The sequence below is a fragment of the Entamoeba invadens genome, assembly GCF_000330505.1.
Source record: "Entamoeba invadens IP1 unplaced genomic scaffold scaff_1105074725601, whole genome shotgun sequence".
NCBI lineage: Eukaryota > Evosea > Mastigamoebida > Endamoebidae > Entamoeba > Entamoeba invadens.
In genome coordinates this window covers 264,726-292,045 of record NW_004191847.1, presented here as the reverse complement: position 1 = coordinate 292,045, position 27,320 = coordinate 264,726, and the positions used below count along the sequence as shown (strand labels likewise).

Genomic DNA, 27,320 nt, shown 5'->3' with positions numbered 1-27,320 from the left:
CTGTCAGTTTCTGGATCTCGTTCTGTATCAGGATTACACTCTGTCTCATTTCTTCGGAACAACAAATGTTCTCTATTGCTTCGACACCTTTTGTGATCGTCGCAACCAGAGTCGACAAAAGGTTGGGAACTTCAACAACCTTTTCATCGACAGTCCCAATGAGAACGGGTTCATTCGGAATTTCCGACATTTCCAGAATGTCCGTTCTTGTCGCGATGGAAGTATATTCTTTTACAAACCGCGCAGCTCGATTCGGGTCAAATCTTATTCGTTTGATACCATCTACCTCTCTGACGACAATCCCACTTCTCTCAAATGAAGCCACCACTGTTCCAATGGTTGAGCGATCACTCAGAGTCTTGAGAAGTGAGGAGATTTTGAGGCTGATTTTCCTTCCGTTTGGAGATCTTTTGTTTCCATTAAGGACTTTGTTGATTGCTTCATCTTCCATTGCAAACGACTTCATAATCTCTACGTCCTCTGGATCTTCGATGAATTTATTGAAGGCGTCGTTGACTTCCTGGTCGGACTCATCTTCTTGTTCAACTTCTGAAAACACAGTGGTGATTTCTTTGGTGGGAGCGCTCTTTCGAACAAGTGACTTTGCTGCGTTTGAGTGTTTTTTGACTGCTCCAAAAAAACACAGATCGAGTGGTTGAGTGAGGCGACTTGAATGGGGGCAGTATGTGTGCAATTTGATCTGGTTTGCTTCGAGCCATCCAAGAAGCTCCTCGTCAAGATGTCCCGAAAATTTGTCCATTGTGATAAGTCCCCAACTACCATCAAGACCAAGTTCTGTTCTCTTTTTGACGATCACTTTGATGATCTGCGCCATCCAATGTTTGAAGATATATTTGTTGACGAACCCGTTGTTTGTGTAATAGACGAAACAGTCGGGGAACTTCTCTTTGGCTTCGCAAAAGAACTGTTTTTGGTTGATGACAATGCCGAAAGGCAACGTTGTTCCATCCGCACAAATTCCAACTATCGCCGTGGAATGTTTACTTGACCTGCTACAACCGTGCTTTGGGGTTGTCTTGTCCTCATTACTCTGGAAGATGTATAGATTTTTTCTGTCTGCCCAATCGTTGCTTCCCATTTCATCGATGTTTACACATAGGGCTGCTGGTATATTGTCAAACTTTTTGAGCTCTTTGAAGTTATCAACAATGTTCTCTGGATTGATGGAGATTCTGTCTAGATCTTCTGCGGTTGCTTTCTTGAGACCAATCTTCAACTTCTTCATGTGTTTAATGAGACCCCGTCGCGATATTTCAATGTCGGGTACTTTTTGACTCAGGTACCGAAGAATTCCAGTGACAGTACATGCAATTCCCTTTCGTTTACAAGTGACAAGCCACTTGTCGATTTTGTTATCAACATCTTTGGAGATTTTTGGAGGTTTGCCGTTCTTCAATTCTCCGATTTTTCTTCTGGTGTGGGTGTCTATCGTGGATTTTGAAGCACCATAAAACATCTGGATAGTTCTTGTTGAGTGATGAAGTTTGTAATGCAAATAATGGATTTGTTCACGCGTGGAAGTCTCCTTCAAAAATGTCTCATCCTACCAAGCTTGTTCAAGAGCCTGTTCAACAAGAAGAAGTCTCTTTGGAGAGATACCATTCTCTTTTGATTTCTGGACATTTTGACGCATGCTGTTTTGTGAAAGAGAAGGTTTCTTCAACTGTTTTGTTTCTTTTGTCTCTTTTGGAATTTCAGTGTTGTGATCAGCGACAACGCGATTTTGAGGATTAGGGAAGCAGGACATCAGATTCAGTGATGAAAAACTTGGCAACATGAAAAGGATGTTTAAAGTTATGAACGATTTAAAACCTAAAAGAAAATTGTTTAAATGAAAATAATGGATTGTTTTGTGCAAAAATTGGGGTTTTGGGGGATTTGAATATCTTCCACTTTAACTTTTTGGTAAAGACTTTGAAATTGATTCAATACGAGAAGACATTTTCTAAAAAAATCAAGAAAATATAACCAAGTAAAAAAGAAAATGTTTTATAAAACGATGACTCTTTTTGGTGAAATGAGGACAAATTTTGGAAATTTTTGAAGTTTTTTTCGGCTTTTTTTTCGTTTTTGAAATTCGAAGAAAACATCTCATTTGTTCATTGCTTTTTGTTATTGATTTTGTTGAACTTGAATAATCTAAAAAAGACAAATTAATGTTTAAAATACCATAAATTGAATTTAAAAAATGGCTGACAGGTTAGTTCCGGTTGACAGGTTATTACTCCAACTGTATTGGAATCAATACAAAATGTACTTTCCGAAATAAATACACAAACGGAATTGTTAAGTGGTGAAAATTATACAACTTCGTCATTTGTAATTCCTTCAACAATAAAAATATGTGAAATAATAATATCAAAATTAACACATTTTGAAATAATTGTACCATTGGAAAATGGAATTGTTTGTTGGGAAGAAAATTATAATTTAATTCAAAAAACGAACAAATGTTCAAATTTGGGTTATTGAATAAAAAACCTTATTGTACTGGTGTTTTTTAAAAGAGAACGATGTGGAATTGGAATTATATCTTGTTTTATTATTTAATTTTGAAATACTTCTTAAAAAAATTTAACAAAAAAGAATGGCTTATTTCTACATTATTAGACCCTCCTTATTCGTACCAACTTAAAGGAATGTTTCTTGAAAAAGCAAAAATGTTAATTAATGAAGAATTAAAAGACATTGAAATGTAATTGATAAATCTCACCAAACTATTAATGAAAAAAGTGCTTCAGTACTAATTGTTCCATTTAAAATAGAAATTGAAGAGTCGTCAGAAATTGATAATTTCTTGGACAAACAACAAAGAATGCTTAACGTTTTAATAATATGTGAAAGAAATCTCGGTACTTGGTGGTGTGAAGTGGGAATAAATTTGTACCAAAATTTATACAAAATTGCTTTAAAATACGTTCATATACCAGCTACCGAGACTAGTTGTGAGAGATTGTTTTCTATAATCAAACATATTTTTACGGACGACAAAAAAAAATTATCTGAAGAAATGTTTGAATTGTGTTCTTTTTTTGCTAAAAATTTTTAGTATCTGAAATAAATAATTTTGGTATTTGTATGATTTTTTTGTCTGATATTTTTTTCTGTATGTAAATCTTTGGACAAGAAAAAAATATTTGTATAAAGGGGCTGAAAAAACCAGATGTTGGAAAAAAAGCGATGTTGTATAAAGTTGGTAACAATAGGTAAAATGTTTTTTAATTATTATTTTGTTATTTGTTTTTTTCCTTTTTTAAAAAAATAAAACCAACATTTTTGCTTTGCCTGAGTATTATTAAGAAGTGTTTCGAATATGTTGTTAATAATATATTTATATTAGGGAGAATACATAATATAATACATGTATTTGTTTAATATAATCGGGAAACCCATTGAACTATTTATAAAGTGATATTAATAGTTAGATTTATAGAGACAAAACCCATACAAATTAAACAAAGTATAATAAACAATTTATTTAACACAGTTAACGAGATGGTTTATATTTTCGTTAGTTACGATTAATCACGATGTAATTTGTTGATCACTTTGTTTTCTGTGTTTTTTCTTTTTGGAACTTTTCCCTTTCATAAACTAATCAGCTGTAATAACCTAAGTTGTTATTTTGAAATCTATGCTCTTAAACATTATTAAATAAAACAAACGTCTCTTCTGGTGATTCCGTACAGTAATATATACATGTTGTCGTTGAATAATAATTATTTGTATGCATAAACGACCTTCTCATTATTTTTAGTTCTTAATTTCCCAAGTTCATTATTTGACAGTGTTCATAATCATGATAAACAAACGCGTTTTCTTCTGAGTTTTAATGATTGTTTGATTTCAGATTTTCTTAACTTTTTAATACCCATTTTTGTTGTAAATCAAACCTTTATAATTAAAATATTATTTTTTATACTATTTATTTTATAATGTATCAAATTTATTTTTAAATTGTCGTTATTGTTGAGTGTTTTAATATATAATACTCAGATTAAAATATTACTATTTTAAATTATATTAATATAATTAACATATAACAAATACTTTATTTAATTATAGAAAAAGGTTTGCGACAAAAATAAGACTTAAACCCGCAGTTATTTTTCGGGTTTTCTGGGTTTTTTGGCTTGACTTTGCTTCCTGGTGTTGGTGAGTTTCTCACGTTGAAGACGTTTTTTCCTGTCTTCATAATTTTCGAGAGCAACTCTGGTCGCTCCAACAACTTTAGGTTCTGCAGCCATACCCAAGAATTTGCAGACTTCTCTTGCCCCATTCATGTCCACTTTTACCACCCCCGTTATATAATCAAATATTGTAATTTGGCGACTTCTTTTGTATCTCCTGAAGCTCGCTTTCACTGGGAGTGTGTGGCACAAATGATATTCTTGCTTGTTTAAAAGAGCTCGTGACACTGTCTCCATTTGCCACACACTCCCAGGAATAGATTAGCTCTCTAATTTTTTCCTCTTCAGACATGTTAATATATTTTTTCATTGCTTGTTTGAACTCTGGGGAATCTATTTGAAGCAATTTCCCACTTTTTTCAACATTTTTTCCTTCTTTTTTTAATAAAGTGAATTTGTGGCAAAGATAGTTGTTTTTGTCCGCCAAAAATTTCTTTTGGTTCCCGAATATTCCCAAGTCCATTGGTTGACATAAATGGGAACTGTGAGGGACCTCATTAATCATTTCTACATGATTTTCCAAAAATAAATTTTGAATTTCTTCATAAAAATGGCCTGAAAACCCATCAAGAATTAGGTAAGCTTTCATATCGGCACGCACACCCATTTGTTCTCTTTTTGCCTTAATTGTCGGGAAGAACACTTTTTTTAACCAGAGAATGTATAATTTAGTATTCAAAACACCTGATTTTTGTGTCCTTATTAAAGCCCGACTTTTAAGGGATATAATAGCAACATCTTCCAGAGAAAGTCTTTTTGTTACCACAAGTGGAATCATTTTGGTTCCATCGAGGCATCCACAACACAAAAGACTTGTTCTGGAACTTTTTCTTTCAACTTCATTAAACACATCTTGTCCTCTAGAAACTTCTGCATAGACAATTTTTGAATGAGAATCGACCCATTTGTCGAATCCAACTTCATCGAGGTTAAAAATAAGTTCAAAACGGCACCCATCAATTTTCTTTTTCAATTCAGTGTAATATTGCAAAATTGAATTGGGTGTAACTTCTGCCCGTTTTGCTTCCATAACTGGTGCCATAACTGGTGCCATAACTGGAATATGGGTCATAATTTTGTGCAATTGCTTGGACCCAATATTTTTGTCGAAATTTTCGTGAATAAAAAAACTTGCTTCTTCACGTGTTGCTTTTTTTGTCTTACTATCTTTTATTGCGTTTTGTATCGCAATAATTTCTTCATCATTTAGTAGTCTTTTGCGTCCTTTTTCGGGTTTTTTTACCAGTTTTATTTTCGTTATTTATTTTGTCGATTTGACAACGAACACTTTTTCTTTCGAAAGTCCCGAAAAAATAGTCAAGTGCAATGGGAAAAGACAATTTTTTTTCTTTTAATATTTTTGAAACATTTTCTGGCAATTCCTTTAAACAATAACGTACTTGTTGACGGAAAGAATCAAATGCCATGGATTTAACTTTGATCTCAAGATCTTTAAAAAATAATCATACTTGGGATTTCTTTTAAATAATCAATCACATTAATATACTGTGGTATTAAAGGTTTTTTCATTGTGTTTACTAAACTTTGCAATTTTTCATCTTGTGTTTTATACACTTGTTTAACTTTCGGAGGTTTTGATATCATTGGGCTATGAGACATTGATGAAAAATAAAGATTGTTATAAACACTCAATTATTAAACGTGTATTTTTGATTTTATTTGAAACTTTAGAATATATTTCAACAAAAATAGTTTTGTTAATTATTGATTGTTGTTTTTAACAATTAAATTGATTTTGTTAATTATTATGTGATTGTTTAAATAATTTTGGTGTTATTCTGATTATTTTGCTTCGATGGATTTATTTTTTTTATTTTGCGATGAAATTTTATCGCATTGTTGTTTAGTTTTTTTACAAAGTTTATGTTTTTTTATAAAAATAAAATATTAAAAATTATGATAATAAATAACTTTAATTTTAAACATTATTTTTGAATGATTTATTTTAATAATTAAATTACTAATTATTTCTTTAAATAAATTTGCCCAAAATGGTCAAAAATATTTATTTGGAATGAATTAATAATATTTTTTATTATAAATTATTAAATATTTATTCTATAATAGTATTATGAATAGTTTTTGAAATAAATTATTATTATATCATAATAAAACCACATTTATATATTTTTGTTTGTTTTAATAAACCATGTTATATTATTAATAGCTATTGTTTAAATTATACAAACTAAATTATTAAAATAATAAATCATGATAGTTTATCAATGATTTAATTTATATAACACATAACGAACACTTCATTTTGTATTTATTTGGCTTCGTGTTAAGTTAGTGTTTCAGTGACTGCAAGGTTTACTGATAAGAGTTTGCACATATTAAGTTATCAAATTTTTATTTTTTGAGACATTTTTTATTATTTAATAGTATTTTTATTAACTACAATAGTTATTTGTTTTTTTTTGATTATCAACAATTGGTCTAAAAACCCCAAATATAACGTGGTATATATGATAATATAACACTTGAAATCTATATTAATACACAAGATACTCTTATAATAAATAATCTTTTATTTTTATAATAATGGTATTTCAAAGACTTGCCCGAGCGCTTTTCAGTTGTGTTTGCATTGACTCTTTGTGCATTGAATTACGTATTAAGTATCAATTAAGTCATTTTTTCAACACTTAACTAGAATTTTTTAATAAAATGCACTTTTGGGCAAGTCTTTATTACGGCGGAAAAAACCGATGTTTTACCATTTTATATAAAGTTTTCCTTAAAATTGGACATTATTTGCGTTTTGCCGAGTTGAAATTTAAAAAATATAAGCATTTTTTAAAACCGATGTTGACCTTTTTATTACCAAACTCAAATCAATCAACACTAAATTCTGAACAAAAATAATAAAATGCCATTAAAAAACACAAAAAATAATTGAGTTTTTTCACGGCATACAAATAGTATTTTACTAACTTAACATGAAAAAACACGATTTTTATTGTTTTATTAACCACCAAGATTTGGTTGCCTCCATTTCGGATAACCCACTCTATTTTCCCCGTCTTTTTATTTTTCCCATGAACGGCACCAAAAACCGATGTTTGACCAAGTTCTTTATAAACAACCATTAAACCTTGACCATAAATGATATTTGCCACAAAAAAGTTGAGGTTTTGTTCAAAAAATTTAAAAAACAGGGAAAAAACAAATGGACACATGAAACGGAATATTACCGATGTTCGATGTTTCTAATTAAAAAATCGTTTTATTTTGTTTTTTTTCTCCAGTTTTTTGATTTTGCTTCGATTTTTGAAAAAAGTTTCAAAAAATTAATTGATTATAAAAAGGAGCTCTGTATTTCATTTGTTTGACAGTGACTCAAAAAAGGGCTGGGAATGGATGCACTCAACTTTGTGTGGTGTAGCTTTTGAAAGAACGTTTTTCAAGTTTGGCCGTGGACTGCATTTCTGATCGAATGAGGAATCGATCAAGAGGGGGTGTGAAATAAAGGTGCAGTCGGTCTTTGATCAAAGAAATGAAAAATTGTTACATTGAAAGAGCGTGAATATTGATACGTTTATTAAGTTGTTTGATATGTAATTGATTAGATAGTGGAGTTTGTGTTTTATGAACGATAAATAGCATGTAAAAAAATTAAAAGTTAAAGTTAAGGGGTGTGAAAAAAAGGTACACTGACGGGGTTTTGATTAAAAGTTTTTGTATTTATGCTAAAAAGGAAAAATAATATTGAAAACATTAATCAACTTTTAAAAACTTTTTATTGTTTTTTTAGCCAATTTTTGTATTTTTCTTGCTTCAAAGAACAGTTTAGAAGTCGTTATTTTATGCTTTCCTTTTGTCTTTCGGCAAATTCAACCTTATCTTTACAAGAAAAAGTAATGTATAATCTCAAAAATGATTTTTGGCATTTCGAAAAAAGAAATTAAGTTATGTTAACCTTGTTTTTTTGAATCAAATTGCGGAAAAGTGGAAAAATAAACTATACAACTAACTATAAAAGTGTTATTAAATTACTATTATTTTGGAAACATCGCTTTTTTTCCAACATCTGTTTTTTTCTGCCCCTTTATCGGCAAAAATCTTAAATTTTTTTCTTCTTGAATTAACTGTTTTTAATTGCAATTTGTTATTACTTTTTTGATTTTCAATAAAAATGTTTTTTAAAATATAGGGATCTTTAAGATCGTAAATTGGAAAAATATTTTACCAATTTTTTCTCTTTTTTGGTAAACAGGTAAAATGGATTTTACTTCATCCCTATTACAAACAGAGAAATTAATTTAATTGAATTTTTCTGTTTGGTCGTTTTAATAAATAATAACACTGAAATATTAAAATTAAAACAAATATTAATATTTATATTTATTTGATTACTATTTAAATATTAACAAAGATTTAAAAAGATATTTTTAATAAAAATAACAGAAAAAAAGAGTTAAAGAAATATTTACAAACATAATTAATTCAAAAACTTCTCAAGTTTCTTCACTGTTTCTTTTATCCCCATTCTTTCTCTTTTGTTTTGTTTCCAACACATGTCCATTACTTCATATATTTGTATTGGAATATCTTCTGTCCTTTCAAAGCGTTTTCCACCCGTTATAAAATTTGCTACTGTCCAAGGAAATTTGAATTTTTCCTTTGGAAATGCTTCTTTCCAAGTAACAGTTTCATACAATGAAATTGCAAAAGAGAATATATCTGCACTTTCTGTATATTTCTCTTTGTTTAACACCTCGGGTGCCATATACACCGGTGTTCCAATTCCTTTAGTGAATGTCATATTAGAAATCATTTGATTGACATTTCTACTACTTCCAAAATCAGTCAATTTGGCATTGATGGTGTCATTCAAATCCAGTGAAAACACCAAGAAATTGTCTGGTTTAATGTCCCGATGTAAGATCCCATTTTCATGCAAATACAAAATTCCCTTTGCAGCATCCAAACAAAATTTGACTCTCAAGTTGATCGAAATTGGTTGTGTTTTTGATGCATTTTGCATATCACCAGTGACATGTAAAATGTGTTCACTTGTTTGTGTTTTTGTCATCAAATCCTTTAAACTTCCATAATTTGCAAATTCAGTAACTAAACAGATTTTAGAAGGAATGAACACAGCGCCATAGAAATGGACGATATACCCACACCGGAACTTTTCAAGCATCGCAACTTCCTTTTTGAATTCTTCAATGGACTTTTCGTTGTTGGTGATTTCTTTCATTTTTTTAATGGCAACTACATTTCCTCTGAATTCACCTTTATACACAACACCAAAGGAACCTTCGCCAAGTTTCTTCTCTTCGACTAATTCGTCGGGATCTAATTTCGTTGAGATTTCAGTCTTTGCCAAAATGCTCATTTGAAACTCAGAAGTGTTTCCTGTCTTCAAATTGGAAGATAGTAGTAAGACCTTGTCGTGGATTTCAGTGGAACAATTTGGTGTTAAATAGACTTCAAATTCACACGCTTTTCCCTTTGGAATCGAAACAATTTTTGGTTCTGTCCTGAAAGAATATTTGAAGTCACTCGCCTTTGAGGAAAATTGAATTTTCAGTGTATTTTTAGTCGAGTTACCAACACAAAGAAGTTGCCTTGATTCTTGTCCAACTTTAATCTCTCGATTTGGGTTTGTAGAGTCTGGATTTTCAAAGGTGATTTCCTTCATATTAACTAGAACACCATTGCTCGAAGTTTTCACAAATTGGACATTCGAGTTTTTAATATCAAAAAGACATATCTTCCGACGAAGAGCTTCTCTACGACGGTGTTCTAATATTTTGAACATTGAAAATATTCCAATTGTAATTAAGAGAACACCAATAAATACCATGAACAAAACGCAGAGTAAAATAACCCACCAGACAACTTTTGTTTTACATGAAGTGTAAGAAGCACTTGGAATGTGCCAAAAAGAACAACTCGTGCACTTTGAATTTGTTACTTCGACACAATTTGCAACTTGATGTAATGGAACACATTTCTGTGAAATCAAAACGAAGTTGTCATCACAATTTGAACACATACCATTTTGATTACAACGAGAACAATTCGTTGTTTGTGAAGAACAACTTGAACAATATTGGTTGTCAATGTAAAAACCTTCAGTACATTTGGAACATCCACTTTGGTCTTTAACATCACAATTGACTAATTTATCATATGAAATACATTGCGTTGAATCGATAAGTAAAAAGTAATCTTTCTGACATGAAAGACATTTTTGTTCGTTGTTACACATCAAACAATTTTCAATGCAAGACTGGCACTTCCCTTCAAAATTTCTGAAATATGAAGTGTCACATATCGCACATTTAGAAGAGCCAGAAATTAGCTTTTTGCAATTGTTTGTTACGTTCGAGTTGGCTATACACGAACCATCATCATATAAATAGAAATTTTCAGAACACTTTAAACACAACGTGGAGTTGTAACATTCAGTACAATTCTCAGTACATGTCATACACTTATCATCAGAAACGTAATATCCATGTTCACAACGAATACAACGATCATTCTCCGGAGTGAAAATACCACAAGATGAATTATCGGGTGCTGTTATACATGAATTGTCATTTGTATGAAGATACCCCTTTTCACAAATTGTGCACTTTTCATTTTTAAATGAAATTGAACAATTTTCATTTAATTCACACAGTCCACTACTATTTAAAAACATGTTTTGATTTACACAGGCCTCGCAATATGTATTACTTGTTGATGTACAATAACTTGGGGATTTTTCTACACAAATTCCTGAGTTATTTAAGACCCCATTTGAAGAGCATTTGATACATTGAGTTGTGTCACAAATCTCACAAAAAACGCCATAATATTCAGAACACTTTTCACATGTGTTGCTAAAGTTTAGGAAATACATTTTTTCACAAATAATTGTTGATGATGTTGTTGTCAAATTCGCGTTCTTTTGTAATTCACAAAATGTTGCTGTATCATTTTCTTTTAACAGACTTTTTGTGTTACAAATTTCACACAATAAAACACTTTGTTTTACTCGACATGAAACGCAATTTTCGGGACATAATTCACAATGTCCATTCGAAACATAAAATCCTTCTGAACATTTTAAAACATTTTGGTGATAAATTAACATTGTGTTGTTATTATAAGTAATTGGAAAACACTCACCACTTTCATTGTAATAATAATCAGTTTCACATGAGACGCACTTGTGTTCAACACAACGAAGACAATTCTGTGGACATTCTAAACATGTGCCTTTATTTGGTTCAAATCCCGTCGGACATTTTTGACAAAAGGATATTGTGCTGTTATCATAATAAGTCGAACATTTATCATCAATTTTCTCACATGAAGAATTGGAACTATAATAATAGTAATCTTTTTTACATATCAAACATTTGCTTTCAATATCAGAAGAAACATTAAAAACTCTACATCCATTTTCTACTGAGATTTCAATTTCCACCACCGTATCATAACTTTTACTTTTAAGAGAATTTGGAGTGACAACTTCTGCAAACCCAATTTCATCACCTAAAAGAAGTTTCGAAGTGTTTTGAGTAAAAAGAAGAGAGCCACCATCTTGTGAGTCATTTGTTATATATACAACTTTTTGTTCATTTTGATAAAACTTTGCTTTGAAAATGCTTTGTTGTGTATAAGAGAGAACATTATTTTCTTGTGTAAAAACACCATTGAAATCTTCTGATTGTCTAAAGATTTCAGTTTTTATTAGAATTGTTGCATTTTCATTTGAAAGTGGACAGTGAAGAACATTTCTTTCATAACTCATAAAGTCAGTCATATTATCTTTTATTAAAATGCAAAGAACATTATAGTCAAATTCTATGTCATTTGGACATATTCTCAACAATTTTCCACCAAGCAGTTGTTCATTTTTAGTGTTTTTAAACAAAAGAGTTTGTTGTTCCTTTTCAAATGAAATAAACTCAAAACAAGAAGAAAAATTTTGTTCGAATGATAGCAATGGACGTTCATTATTAATTGGGTTCGGGAAGTCTATTGTGCTGTTTCCTTCGACTGTAATAATTCCATTGATATTTTTACTCTCTCTGATTGTTTGAAAGGAAATTGTGGAATTTTCATCAAATTTCAAAATGGCATTATTACTCACAGAAATGTGAGCATTTTCTCCAACTTCTATCACTTCATTCACTTTTAAATTTGTTTGGATGTTCAAAATAGTTTGAATAGAAATGTTATTGGTTTCAATTAAAAATTGTTCAGTCAAACCATTATTAACTAAAATAGTGACTTCATTCACTAATAAGTTGATTTTATTCCAATATTGATTTCCTTCGATGGCATATTCACTTGAATTTATTTGAAGAGTCAAATCCAATTCTTTTGGGTATAAACAATCATCTGTAATATAATAACCATCTCTGTTATAATAAAAAGCTCCATTTGTGTAATTACAATAACACATGTAATCATCACTTCCTTTTTTAAAAACTCTTTTTCCACATTGTGTTAATAGACTTGTTTTCTTTTCAATGAACATTCCATTCACAGCGAAGAGAATTGTATTTTTAAAATCTTGATTAAGAGTAACTTGTTGGACTTCAAGACCATTTTTAAAGTAATATTTTCCAAATGAATATATTTCTAAAGTTGTGATGTTTACGGGCATTTCAAATGTGACTTCATAATCTTCTTCTATTTTTAATATTTCAAATTTCATATAAAAATATTGGTCTTCGTTTTTTGGTTTGAATGTGTATTTTACACTTTCAGATTGTAATAGGCGATACCACTCATATAATTCAACAATAATTTCATTTTCATAATTTTTAAATTTTTGAATATCTAAATCAAAAAGAGAATGGTTGTATCTACAATCGGGGTAATTCCAAGAATATTCATTTAACAATTCATTAGAATTTGGAACACAAGTACAATTGGTGTTTTGAAAATTTCCTGAATTGGTTTCTGTTGGTAAAAACAACAAATAACGATGAATGTTATTTCTTTCACAAACAGATTTGGCTTCACCAATCGTAAAACTATTATAAAAGGTCACTGTATTTGTTTCAGGTCCAGTAAACAAATATCGCATTTTGGAATATTTCCCCCCAGGATTTATTGGCCGTTCAAATAGTATATTAATTGTTTGTTTGACATTACCAGAAATATATAAATATGGTATATTGGTTGTATCAATTCTAGTAATTAAAATATAAAACTTTTCGTCAATTTCTGAAAACAATATTAAACCTTTCTTTTGAACTACTGGAGCTGTCCTATGCCCGTCATCAACATTTTTTCTACATTCGTTTCTACAACCAAAGTACACGAAAAGTCCTTCGGGACGATGATTTTCTCCTATTCGTATTCTTGTGTTTGGATCTTTAACTCTAATATAAAGAGTTTTAAGTTGTACACCTTCTTCTATGAAATAAAGTCCCTTTTCTTTTGTGTTTGAATCGTTCAAATTTTCAAACGTCTTTGTATTGCTTTGACAACACCCGTTTTTAAAATTAAAATTTAATGCTTCATCACTAAAGTATACCACACTATTGTTTACTGACCAATAGTCTTTTGTACAATTGTTAAAATAACCATACTTGATAACCCCATTTTCTTCACACCAATCAAAGTTTGCAGTTGTTGAAATAGCAATACTCAGTAACACGATACCAATGGAAGGTCTCATTCAATGTTTTTCTTTCGAGTTTTTTGGGGTTCTTCAGAAAAAAAATGATAAAAAAACACGGAATTTCTTGTAGTTTTTTTATTGTTGTTTTGTTCTTTGTTTCGAATTCGATTTTTTTAATTTCCAAGAAACTTCTTTGGAATTTTCTTTTTCTACAGATAAAAAAACTAATAATAATATTTATTATTATGATAAAAATTGTTATTTCCTTTAATTGTTTTTGTTCCTTTAAAACTTTAAAACAATTATTTCAAATTATTTTACAAATAAAAAAATTCTCAAAACCAAAAATAATTAAATTACAACTATATTGATATTATTTTTTAATAACAAAATTACTATGATTTCTGTGGAATTTTCATCAAGAATCAAGAAAACAATAAAAAAAATTAAAACATTAAAACATTTAAAACACTTTATTCATTTGTTTTTAACATGTATAAAATTGAAATATTATAACAATAAGTTTATGTTTTGCTTTTTTACCAAAACATTGTTTTTGCCGAAAATATATGTGCTTTTTTTCAAATTGATATTATTTATAATGATAGTCTAAGAAAAGTACTTTACTCATGCTGTAAATAAATCACTTTTTACTCTTTGGTGTTGTGCTGAATCTGGAACTAAACAAAAGCTAAGGATAAAAATTATGATCTAATTGATATTTCGAAATGTTTGATATTCTTTTAAAACCTTTATTATCATTTGATTGCCACCAACATGGTAATATTTTAGTAATTATTGTTGTTGGTATGATTGTATAAAAATTTGAATAGTGGATTGACGTGTAATGTATGGTATTTTGCAAGTTTGAATTAAAACATTTTCATTCAAAAAATTGTTTTTGATTTAATTTTCAATAATCAGTGCTCGGTTATAGGTTAATTTAAGTTAAAAAAGTTATTCAAAAAACAAGTTTAAAATTATTAAAACATTTTTTTTTATTTTTTTAATAACTTTGGGTTTTGAAAGTGTCAAAAAATTTAAATGTTTAAAATGTTCTGCATTTCGAATTATAAACATTCTAAAAAATTCAATTTTTGTAAATTGAATTTTTAAAAATTATTATAATTATTGTTAAAATTAAAGTTTATTATTTTTAGATAAATCTTAATTATATTTTATAGATTAGTTTTAAAAAATGTTTTAAATGTTATTATATAAAATTCAATTATAAATAATTAAATTATTATAATATATAGTATTATGATAAAAAGCAGTTTTTTGGATATCTCGATTAGTTTCACACCAAATGCATTTAACATTTATTTTTATCCCAACATTTTAAACAAAAATACAACTGAAATCGGATAATAACAATTAAAACAAAAAAGTTATTAAAATCATAATTTAATATCACAGTGTTATCGTTTTTTATTTTTTTTTTTAATTTTCACAATTTTTATTCAAATTGTGAAAATAAGACCAAGATGCTTATTTGAGTTTTTTATTATTTTTTAAAAAGTATTTTACATTAATTATAAAACAATTGAAAATCGAACAGACAAAAAAAACGAATCAAATATTACTTTATAAAAATGGATTATATTTTCAATTAAAAACAATAAATTTATTTACCAAAACTCTACAGATGATACTCCTCTTCGTTTTATTCTTTATTTTAACTGATTCCAAACAACTAAAATGGTGTAAATACCAAGACTCTCTTTCATGTGAAACACTTTATGAAGAGTGCAAACAAGAATATAAATGGAGTATTTCAAGTAATATAATAAACTTGGATGGATTGTTCAATGGGTTTTCTTGTATTTGTGACAAAGAAACAACCCTTCACATCATTACTAATAATACACAATTCGATTTAATTTTCGAAACCAAAAACACAATTTTTTTGTATTCTACTACCGATAATTCTTTTCAAAATCTTTCGCAATATCACATGAAAGAAACACAAATTAAAAATGGTTCGAGTAAAACGGGTATTAAATCAGCATGTTCCAGCTATTGTACAAATTGTGAAAATGATACTTGTACAGCATGTACAGATGGGCATTACCCTCAAAGTTCATCATGTCCAAGTTGTAACACAGCATGCAAAACGTGCACTGGATCAACAAGTTCAGACTGTACTTCTTGTGCATCCAATTATTATTTTTCTGATTCAACAACTTGTACTATATGTACAACTGGATGTTCTGGATGCACATCATCATCTGTTTGCACTTCATGTTATGGAGGTTATTATTTGTCAAGTTCAACGTGTAATTCATGTAGTGCGGCTTGTAGTACATGCACTGGAGCAGGATCTTCTAATTGCAATAGTTGTGCAACACATTATTATAAAACATCTGGAACGTGTTATAAATGTGATTCCTCTTGTTACTCATGTTCGGGTTCAAGCACATATTGTACTAAATGTTATACAGGAGATTATCTTTCAAATAATCAATGTTTCGCATGCCATTTGTCATGTGAAAATTGTAAAGGTGATTTCAAAGAAAATTGTACAACGTGTAATAGTCATTTTTACTTAGTAACTTTAAACTCTTCAACTAAAACTGGGAAATGTCTTGAATGTGATAGTATATGTAATAACTGTAATGGCCCAACCAATTTAAATTGTACATCTTGTAACGATGGCTATTATTATAATAAAACAACTTCCACTTGTAATCAATGTAGTTCAAATTGTAGTTATTGTACATCGAGCACGAAGTGTTATACTTGTGATGGCGGTTTTTATTTGTTCAATTATGCGTGTTTTGAATGTATGGAAGGGTGTATGAAATGTTCAAATGATATGTATTGTTCGTCGTGTAAAGATGGTTATTATATTTCTGGTTATTTTTTGTTTTTGAAATGTATTCAATGCGATCCAAATTGCAAAACTTGCAAAGAGAAAGAAACAAAATGCACGTCTTGTTATGACCACTTTTATTTAAATTCGTATACATGTTCTGAGTGTAATTCAACATGTTACAACTGTTCCAAGTCGACAACATGTACTTCATGTGTTGAAGGAGAAAGATACCTTATAAACAACCAATGTCTTACATGTGATAATTGTATGGTTGGTCATTGTATGGCATATCCAGAGATGTGTACACAGTGTTTAGATGGATATTACAATGATGCTGGCATTTGCAACAAATGTTCTTCTGTTTGTCAAACATGTAAAAATACCGAGAGTACTTGTTTGACATGTTTAGATAAGACTTATTTATATGAATACACTTGTTTACCTTGTCATGATAAATGTACATCATGTGATACTTTAGATGGCTGCACTTTGTGCCAGGATCTCTACTTTCCAAAGAACAAAACTTGTCATTCGTGTGTAGAAATTGAAAACTGCTTCAGGTGTAATCCAGCAAAAGAAGAATGTACTTCATGTACAGGCGATTTTATTGTAAGTTCTGGTATCTGTGTTTGTCCTTCATTCAAATATCAAAATTCACAAAATACTTGTCAATTTTGTTACAATAAAATTGTTAATTGCAAAACATGCAAAGAAACAGAAAATTACTCGAGTTCAACAAATACAATTAAATGCACTGAATGTTACGAACCTTACATTGTCGATTCGAACGGAAATTGTGTATTATGTCCATTAATTACATATTATTCAAACTTAACAAAAGGTTGCAGACCAAACACAATTTCTGGTTGTTTAAAACAGGTTTTAGTTGATAAATGTTTAGCATGTGATACTAATTATTATCTGACAAATCAAACATGTCAAGCAAAAAATTCAAATTGTTTAACTTATTCACAAACATCATGTGAAGAATGTTCGAGTGGGATAACACTGAGAGGGACTTGTGAAAACAATGGGATGAATTGTAAATATTTTATTAATGAACATTCAAAAAGTACTTGCTTGAATTGTTTGGATAATACATTAAAAACAGCACCTATTTTATGTGAAATGCAAAAAGGGAATTTTTATATAAAAAATGGAATATTTTACAAGTGTATTAATGGTGAATATTTAAATATAAATAACACATGTAATATTTGTTCTGAAAATATAATTTTAAGTGACAATAGTAAACAACGATGTACAATGATTGGGTCTGTTTTAAATCGAATTAACTGTGAAGAAAATGAGATCATTGATATCCATCAAAATACGTGTTTTAAAGATGATAATTGTGTTAAAGTACAACAAAGTGATTGTTTGAAATGTTCATCAAATAACAATTTTATTATCTCAAATAATTTGTGTGTTTTATCGGAAATACCAAATTGTGTTCTCTATGACAGAAATGAATGCATAAAATGCGATAATAATTTTGTATTAATTTCCAATGAATGTGTTCAAATGAAAATGCACAATTGTCAAAAATCAAATGGGATTTCATGTTTGATGTGTCCAGAAGAATTTTGCAGAGGAACAAATATTGATGAAGACCACAAATTTTGTATAACAAATTCAAACAACGTCAAGTATTTTGTTGAAAAACAAGATGGCTCTTTCATGTATTATGAATGTGTTAATACATTTATTTTATATACAAATAATTGCGTTCTCCAAAAACAAATACCAACAATGGAAACAACAAAACAAAATATAAATAATTTAATAAAGCAATCAAACATAAAATACGAAAATGAAACACATTGCATACTTCAAAGTACAAAAGGGTGTATTAAATGTGAAGAAAAATATTATTTATTAAATAATTTATGTATGCCTTGTGGTGATTCTTGTGTAAATTGTTTTAATTCGACATATTGCCTATCATGTGAAAACAAAATATACTTTTTAAATGTACAGAATAAATGTGAATTGGCAAGTGATTTACACACACGATGTGACCTTTCAATGCCACACGATGTAGGATGTGCTATATGTAAACGTGGATATTTCAAAGAAAGGAACGATTGTGTGAAATGTGATTCTTCTTGTGAAACATGTTCAGAAATATCCAAATGCCTATCATGTGTTGACAACTACTTTTTGATACCAAGCGAATTTGCACTTTGTCAACCATTTGACCTTCTTACAAACTGTTTGAATAAAACCAAAAGTGGGTGTACATTGTGTGAAGACAAATATTATATAAATGTTGTTAATTCAAAGTGTTATTCTTGCCCATTTGAATGTCTTAATTGTACTTCAGAGAGTATTTGCACATTATGTCAAGACAATTACATTTTATTTAATGGAATGTGTAAACCATATTCAATAGCTGAATTTTGTATAAAAGCTTCGAATAATTATTGTACCGAATGTGAAAATAATTATGAACTGAGTGATGATGGACTTTCTTGTATTGAAAACAAGAAACTTTTTGTGAAAGTTGGAGTACCCATACTTGTCATATTCTTTGTTTTAATCATTGGGATAACAATAACTATCATCTTTTTATTCTTCTTTAGACAACACAAAAAGGCTCAAATAGAGGCTTCTAAAGTGTGTGTATTCAACATGAAAAAGTCGAATGTCGTATTTAAAACGATCACAAATAAGATATGCAGCAATAAGAGTGTTTTGGAATTTTTCGGAGAGACGGAGAATGATATTGATGTGAATGTAGAAAGTCGAGAACTTTTCTGTGTTGGAAATAAAGGTGACAACTCGCTGAAAATTCAATTCACTGTGAAACAAAATTGTGACCAATACACTATACGGACTGAACCTCGACTTGTTACTCTCAAAAAGAATTGTGCGTGCGAATTTGAAATGTTTATAACACCAAATTTTTCTTCACAAATTGAGGACGAAATTGCATGTGTATGTCTTGACGTTGTAGAAGGGAAAGAAGAAGTCGTGTTGATCAAAATTCGCGCAACAACAAAGATGTCAACTCGAATTGATTACCACGAATTAAAAGAAGAAAAGAAAATAGGGGAAGGCACATTTGGAATGGTTTATAAAGGTAAATACAGAGGAAATGATGTTGCAATAAAACGACTAAAATTTTCATATCAAAATAACGAAAAAAGCAATTTAAATCAACTTTCTACCAATGAAACACCTAAAAATAATTTAAAAATGGATTCAAATAATAAAAATGAAAAGAGCAAAGAAATTGATGAGAAAATTGTTGACGATTTTGAAAATGAAGTTAACATGTTAAACAAATTCAGAAGCGACTATATCGTCCATTTTTATGGAGCCGTTTTTGTACCTTCAAAAGTTTGTATGGTCACAGAATATGCTCAATTTGGAAGTTTGAAAGATTTAATGGATCATAAAGAGGCGTGTGAAATATGTGAAAAGCTCAGAATTAAAATCTGTCTTGACGCAGCAATGGGAGTACAATACTTACATTCAAATGGGATCTTACATCGTGACATTAAACCAGACAACGTTCTAATTTTCTCATTAAATTACACAGAAAAAATCAATGCCAAATTGACTGATTTTGGAAGTAGTAGAAATGTCAATCAAATGATTTCTAATATGACATTCACTAAAGGAATTGGAACACCGGTGTATATGGCACCCGAGGTGTTAAACAAAGAGAAATATACAGAAAGTGCAGATATGTATTCTCTAGCTATTTTTATGTTCGAGTGTATGAGTTGGGAAGAAGCTTATAAAAAGAAAGAATTCAAATTTCCTTGGAAAATTGCAGAGTTTGTTATTAACGGTAATCGATTGGAAAAACCAGAATCGATGAATGATCGTATTTTCAATATATTGGAAAAGTCTTGGAAACAAAATCCAAAAGAAAGAATATCAATAGAAGATTTTGTTAACGACTTGCAAAAAGAATTTAATTTATGATTATTTGTGTTTTTTGATGTTTTAAAAAACATTTTCTTAGATAAGAAAACGTTTGAAATTATAAAAAAAACAATTTTTTTAAAATAGAATTTTAATTGACTTGTAAAAAAGATATACATTAACTCGCCAACATACTAAACCCCCAACTGATCAATATTACTAAAAACAATAGTGTTTTTGTTTTTTTAGGAAAATAACATACAGGATAGTTGAATTATGGTTAAATCAAAATATAATAATGGGTTAAAATAGTGTTCTAAAAAACAAAATAAAATTAAATTGAATCATAATTGTCTTGATTATGATTATATTTATTACTATAAAATAGTTTAAATTATTAAGGTGTTATGTGTCAACAATTTAAAAGTAAACTCATTGTAAAAACAGATGAAAGTAATTGGCCGACTTTAGTATTTCAAAAGCACATACCACTCTGACAACATGTGAATGACTGTATTAATTTTTACAAATTTATCAACAAAATCGTAATGATTCAATTAACAGAATTACTCATGATTAACGATTGTGTTTGATGGAAAACAGCAATTACTGAATGATGTCATATTTGATGGTATTGTTACACTACTTAACTTACTACACCAACTGAAACAATTTTTACCAATTGATGTTACGCTTGATGGTATTGATACACTGCTAAGACTATCACATTGATAAAAACACATTTGCCCGAATGATATAACACTAGTTGGTATTGTAACACCACTTAATTTACGACACCAACTGAAACATTCATCACCAAATAATATCACGCTCGATGGTATTGTTATGTTACTCAAACTGCTGCAAAAACCGAAACACCCATTATCAATTATTGTCACACCAAACGGAATTGACACGGAACTTAAATTCTTGCATTCATAGAAACATTTTTTACCAATTGATGTTACACTTGGTGGTATTGTAACACTGCTCAAACTGTCACATTTACAAAAACAATAATCTCCAAGCGATTTAACACTCGATGGAATTATCACTCTGCTCAATTTGCTGCAATTATCAAAACAACCATCATCAATTATTGTCACACCAAACGGAATTGACACGATACTTAAACTCTTGCATTCGTAGAAACAACCTTTACCAATCGACGTTACACTGGACGGTATCGAAACATTGTTCAGACGGTAACATTCGGCGAAACAACTGTGACTTATAGACACCACACTTGGTGGTATTGATACACTGCTTAGACTGTAACATTTACTGAAACACATTTCGTCAATCAATGTCATACCCAACGGTATTGACACACTGCTCAGATGGTCACAGCTACCAAAACAACGAGAACCAATTAATGTCACGCTTGATGGTATTGATACACTGTTCAGACTGTCACATTCGTAGAAACACCTTTCACCAATTGATACAACACTCGATGGAATTGATATACTGCTTAGACTGCTGCATTGATTAAAACATTCCTCACCAAATGATATCACACTCAATGGAATTGCCAAACTACTCAAATTGCCACATCTCCTGAAACAACCTTCACCAAGTGACGTCACATGAAATGATAATGTTATGCTTTTTAAATTGCTGCATCCACAAAAACAACATTTACCAAATGATGTCACACTGGATGGTATTGATACACTGCTAAGACTATCACATTCACCGAAGCACCTTTCACCAATTGATATGACACAATTTGGTATTGACACACTGCTCAAACCACTGCAACTATAGAAACATTCATTACCAATTGTTGTCACACTTGATGGTATTGTAACACTGTTCAGACTGTAACATTCATAGAAACATTTTTTACAAATTGATGTAACGCCAAATGGTATGTTATCACCACATTTACGTTTATTGTTTTCAGTGAAGGTCACGTTTTTAAACTCGATGTTTCGACCTTTGTTTTTGTCAACAGTTTCAAAATCGACACCGAACCACACGACAATTCGATAAAACGCCTTTTTAAAATAGTTTGTTTTATTTGTGTTAATATCTTGATATATTTCATTCCCTTTGTGATCTTCATTAAATTTTGTGTTGACAATAAAACCGTTGTCAAAATTTTCGTCTTCTTTCTGCCACAAATGAAGTGTCTCGACGCATGGAAAGTATTCAATTGTTTTACAATTTAATGGAATTGGGTTGAAGTGAAACTTCTTCATATTATTTGTGAATTTCTTGCAGACAAACTCAAGATTAATATAGTCTTTTATCGTATCGAAATACTTTGAAACTATCATGCCATGATAACTCTCAATTGTAGACATTTTGATTTCAACAGTTGTTTATCGTTGAAATAAACAACCAATCATAATTCGTGATGTTTTGATTTTTTACCAAAACAAAACATTGTAATGTCCCGATTTATTTGATGTTAAACAATTGTCGATTAAATCAAGTAAAATTCCACAGACTATAAACCAATTACAATCATTTGAATTAAGAAAAGAAATATTCACTAAAATACATATTTTATAAACTGTTTTTCAAAAGTCGGTACTGGGGTGTCCCGATTTTTTGCATTTATTTTGTTTATTATTTTTGGGAATCGTTTTTTGTAATAAATTCGCTTATTTTTTCCAAGTAAAAAATAGAAAAACAGTCTTCAAAAAATATTTTTTTACTTGAAGAATTTTTAAGCATTAAAAAAATCCATATAAAAATTGAAGTAACGGGATTTTTGTTTCAGAAAAACACGCGAATTATCCCAAAAGTGCATTATAGTACAAAAGCAAATAAATTTAATGTCAATCTTTTTTATTATCAAACATTTTATTAATTAATGAAATATTCACAAAACAAAAGCTTAGTTCGAAGATTAGTATGCTTAGTAGTGTTGTCACAAAAAAATAAAAATAACAAAATGATTTGATAACTTATCTTTGTTGGGTTTAATAAAGTCGACATTATCTTTGAGCAATTCAGTGAAAACATCATTTTTAAAATATCCAATTACAAAAAATCATTGTTCTATTGTTTTATCGTTTTTTCTTGTGTTGCCCTTTGACTTGTGTTTGTCAAAATTATCAAACATTTGCTGTAATTTATTTTTTGGTGTTTTTGGAACTTTTTATTTCATTATTTTTTATTCAGAGAAGAAAACCACAGTTTGTTTTTAATTGAAAATGAAAAATTAACGAAAGTAATATTCAGTTAAAACTCGACACGAACAACACCATCCAAATTTACTTAAATATTCATTGTTGTGCTTTTATGCCAACAATACTGAATATATGTTGCGAAGTATCGAGTTGTGGTCAAATCAAATAACGGGATCGGGTTTTTTGGAAAAGTCTGGTTACTATTTCGATATTTTCCCGAATTTGTACGAAAATAATTGAACGGGATTGGTATTTTTTTCAAAATAAAGTCGGTACTTTCGATTTTTTGTTTTTTGTTTTTTTAGGAAAAAACAAAAATAAAAAACGGGACTTTAGGAAGTTCTAAAAATATGACAGTACAGACTTTTGAAAAACAGTTTATAATTAAAAATATAAAATAATTCATTAATTTTAATAACAAGTTGTTATCAAACAATCGAAAAATAACAATAAACACAATTGTATTTAACAGAAATTGATTGAACAAACAAAAAATAGTGAAAAGATTATAAAATTAACAACACCTTGACCGTGTTTTCGATTCTTCTCAGACTTGTGGGTAACATTTTCAACGTGTTTGAACAATGTATTTCAGATAAACAATAACACTCTTTGAAACACAAAATTCCTATTTTTTGCACTGTTTTGGGTATGTGTATTGCTTTTAAAACAACACACCGTTCAAAGGCCGAGTCTCCAAATTTTGTGATACCTTCGTGCATTTTTACACTTTCAAGTCTGACACAATTTTTAAACATGAAATTTCGTATTTTTTGGAGTGTTGGTGGCAACTCGATTTCACACAGAGATACCAAATTTGCAAAAACTAAGTGTTTATCAAGTGTAACATTTTCATTCAAATTTATTCGACTTAAATTTGTACATCCCACAAAAGCACCCATTCCCATACAACTGACGCTCAAATCAAATTCGACAGATTCAAGCGTGTCACATCCCGCATAACATCTGTCAGGTATACTATCAACAACATGTGGCACTTTGATATTCTTCAATTTGCACAATTTGATGAGGTACTTGTCAATATAACACGAATGTTTTGAAACCACAAATTTTGGGTAATTTGTGAGATTTTTGCATCTCCACAATGCAAAGTCGTCGATTTCAATATACTCATTTGGTGTTGCAATTTCAGTCAAAGCTATCAGATTTGCAAAACACTTATAAGGTAAACTGTTTATTGTTTCAGGAAGTTTAATGACACTTATGGAAGTCATATTTTGAAATGCACCAAATCCAATTTTTGTGAGTCCATTTGGTAGTGTCAACTGTGTTGGTGTCCATATTGTGTGGTCTTTGAAACAGAAATCGCCAATTTCACAAATTCCGCCCATCCTGTTAAAATCAAAATATGCATTTCCTTGGAAAGTTCTATCATCCAATATAAAGACTGCATTACATGTGCTGTTTTCATTATCTTTGTATTCCTTATACTCCCGTCTGTTTACATAGTGAGGGCTTGTTGTTATGTTATTGAACTGCTTATTCCACAACTCGTTCCAGACAGTAGTTTTAATCAACAAATCGTGATTCCAAAAAGCGATGTCTATATGAACTTCTCGATACTCAAAAGTGTCTACGTATGAATCTATATTAAATTCTTCTGTGTTATCAAGTTTTTCTTTGTAACAAATGGGATAATCAACCACTATGTTTTTCCCTTTAATTGCTGAGTCGCATTTCTTTGAAATGCCTTCAACGTGGTCCAACACCAACGACTTTAAATGGATTTTGTTTGTTCCAGTCAATTGTAAAGAACACGAATGACTAACAGTGAGGCCAGTCAAAGTACTTGGAAGGTCAAAATTAATGTAATAACAATTGTCCAAGTGTAAATCTTTGAGATGAAATCGACTCAAGTCGACTTGTTTGTACGACTTTATATATCCGCCAATACTTGCAAGTTCAAGTTGTTCCAAACACTCCAAATTATAATTCAAAAAATAAGTTGTCCATTTGAGTTTTAAGCATTTCAGTCGAGAAAATTCCACGACTTTTGGTATTGGTTTTGGTGTTTCAGTCACTTCCAATACTTTTGTGGTGACTGAATTGTAATATCCAAAGCTCATAATTTCCATCTGATTTGCCACTTCTTCAAGAAAATCCGAGTCGTATTCGTTGGTTGCTTCATCGAAAAAGAAGTCGAAATCATGCCAAGTATCCAAATATCGTGTGACAAAGGTCTGTTCTATTAATATATCACTATTTTCGACACAACACAGCGACACGTTTTCTGTTGGATCACAAATTACTTTATCTGTCTCTTTTGATATTTTAATTATAACATTTTCTTTGCTCGTGTTGTGTATAACAACATCTTTGCATTCTATTTCTGACACGTCAACATGTTGAATATTGAATAATTCAGTGTTATTTATCACCACTTCATCAAAAAACAGGGCGTATTTACTTGAAAACAATGTGAGCTTTTCTATTTGTGTGCTATCTATTTCAACACTTTTCTTCATATTTCTGAACGACACTTTGTAGTCTGACGTATTTGCTTTGTCAAGAAATGCACTGAAATTGTTTATCGTCTGTATCACAACGTTAGCACACTTGCACAACTTCTGATACATTTCTAAATTTGTCATGTCAAATTCTTCGTTATTTAAATAAAAGCAGAAAACAAGTGTGGGTGCACCTTCAGTAAAAATTAACAACTTTTCCATGTGTAAATTGTCGTTCGAGAAAACTCTGATTTTCGTCAAGTTTTTAAGACTCCACAAGACGTGTTTGTTTTGAACCAAAATGTCCCACATCTCTTTCAAATCGTCGTTTTCATATATCGAAATTTCTTCGCATGATTCGCACAATTCACACTTTGATATAAAGAGAGTGGCAGTTTCTTTTGAGTAAACCACCAACGTTTTCATCTTTTTAATTATCTCGTTTTGAAGTGAAAAATACGATTTCTTATTTATTGTGTAATTTGAAATGTTGTAAAAGCAGATGTTAGTTTTGTGAAATTGTTCTGAATCGTCTTTGTGGATCAAAGTCCAACTTTGTTCATTGAGAGATTTCACTTTAATGTACGAAAGATTTGAGAGACTTATTTTGGGAACTAAACATTGATAAGAAGGTAACAACAAAGTTTTGATGTTTGGGAAGAATTTTTTAATTCGAGAAATATAACACGAGAACCCGTTTGTTGGGTTTTTGATGGTGTAGCACTGAAATTTGTCAGAGATGAGAGGATTAATTTGCATCCGTTTTAATACATTAACACATTTCGTGTTGACACAAGAAAATGACGTGAGCGTGTTAAAAGTGTCTAAATACAAAACGACATTCATTAAGAAAAATTCTTCAAGTTGTTTAGACATTTGCTTTATCAGTTTTAAAACTAGTTTAAATGTTTTATTGTAAGTATGAATCTTGACTTAACTTTAAGGAAATCAAGACTTGTTTAATTTCAATTTTGAATAGAAAAGTTGATGTAAAAATAAACTTATTGTTGAATTGCAACAATATCAAAGTCGATATTACAACAAATAAATTCAGAGTTTGTTATCTTACCAAAATATATTGTCAACATTTTAGTTTAAAAAACTGGAATTCTATAAAAAAATCAAGAAAATGGGGGAAAAACTGAAAATAATTACCTTTGAAAAATAACAAATATTAAAAACATTAAT

The 27,320-nt window shown here is 29.8% G+C and overlaps 4 protein-coding genes across 4 annotated transcripts; 1 reads left to right on the top strand and 3 right to left on the bottom strand.

Moving 5' to 3' along the window:
• Window positions 1-8,222: 8,222 nt before the first annotated feature.
• On the bottom strand, window positions 8,223-13,878 carry EIN_327830 (protein serine/threonine kinase, putative; the record flags this gene model as incomplete). The annotated part of the gene is made up of 2 exons (XM_004185424.1): window positions 8,223-8,313; window positions 8,690-13,878. 2 exons carry the CDS (start codon window positions 13,876-13,878, stop codon window positions 8,223-8,225), a joined length of 5,280 nt encoding a protein of 1,759 aa, XP_004185472.1.
• A 1,591-nt stretch (window positions 13,879-15,469) lies between these two features.
• Window positions 15,470-20,578, top strand: EIN_327820 (protein serine/threonine kinase, putative; the record flags this gene model as incomplete). The annotated part of the gene is made up of 1 exon (XM_004185423.1): window positions 15,470-20,578. The coding sequence occupies one exon, from the start codon at window positions 15,470-15,472 to the stop codon at window positions 20,576-20,578; it is 5,109 nt and encodes a 1,702-aa protein (XP_004185471.1).
• A 506-nt stretch (window positions 20,579-21,084) lies between these two features.
• EIN_327810 (hypothetical protein) lies at window positions 21,085-22,830 on the bottom strand (the record flags this gene model as incomplete). Its single annotated transcript, XM_004185422.1, has 1 exon — window positions 21,085-22,830. The coding sequence occupies one exon, from the start codon at window positions 22,828-22,830 to the stop codon at window positions 21,085-21,087; it is 1,746 nt and encodes a 581-aa protein (XP_004185470.1).
• Window positions 22,831-24,170: 1,340 nt separating this feature from the next.
• On the bottom strand, window positions 24,171-27,008 carry EIN_327800 (hypothetical protein; the record flags this gene model as incomplete). Its single annotated transcript, XM_004185421.1, has 1 exon — window positions 24,171-27,008. The coding sequence occupies one exon, from the start codon at window positions 27,006-27,008 to the stop codon at window positions 24,171-24,173; it is 2,838 nt and encodes a 945-aa protein (XP_004185469.1).
• Window positions 27,009-27,320: the final 312 nt, after the last annotated feature.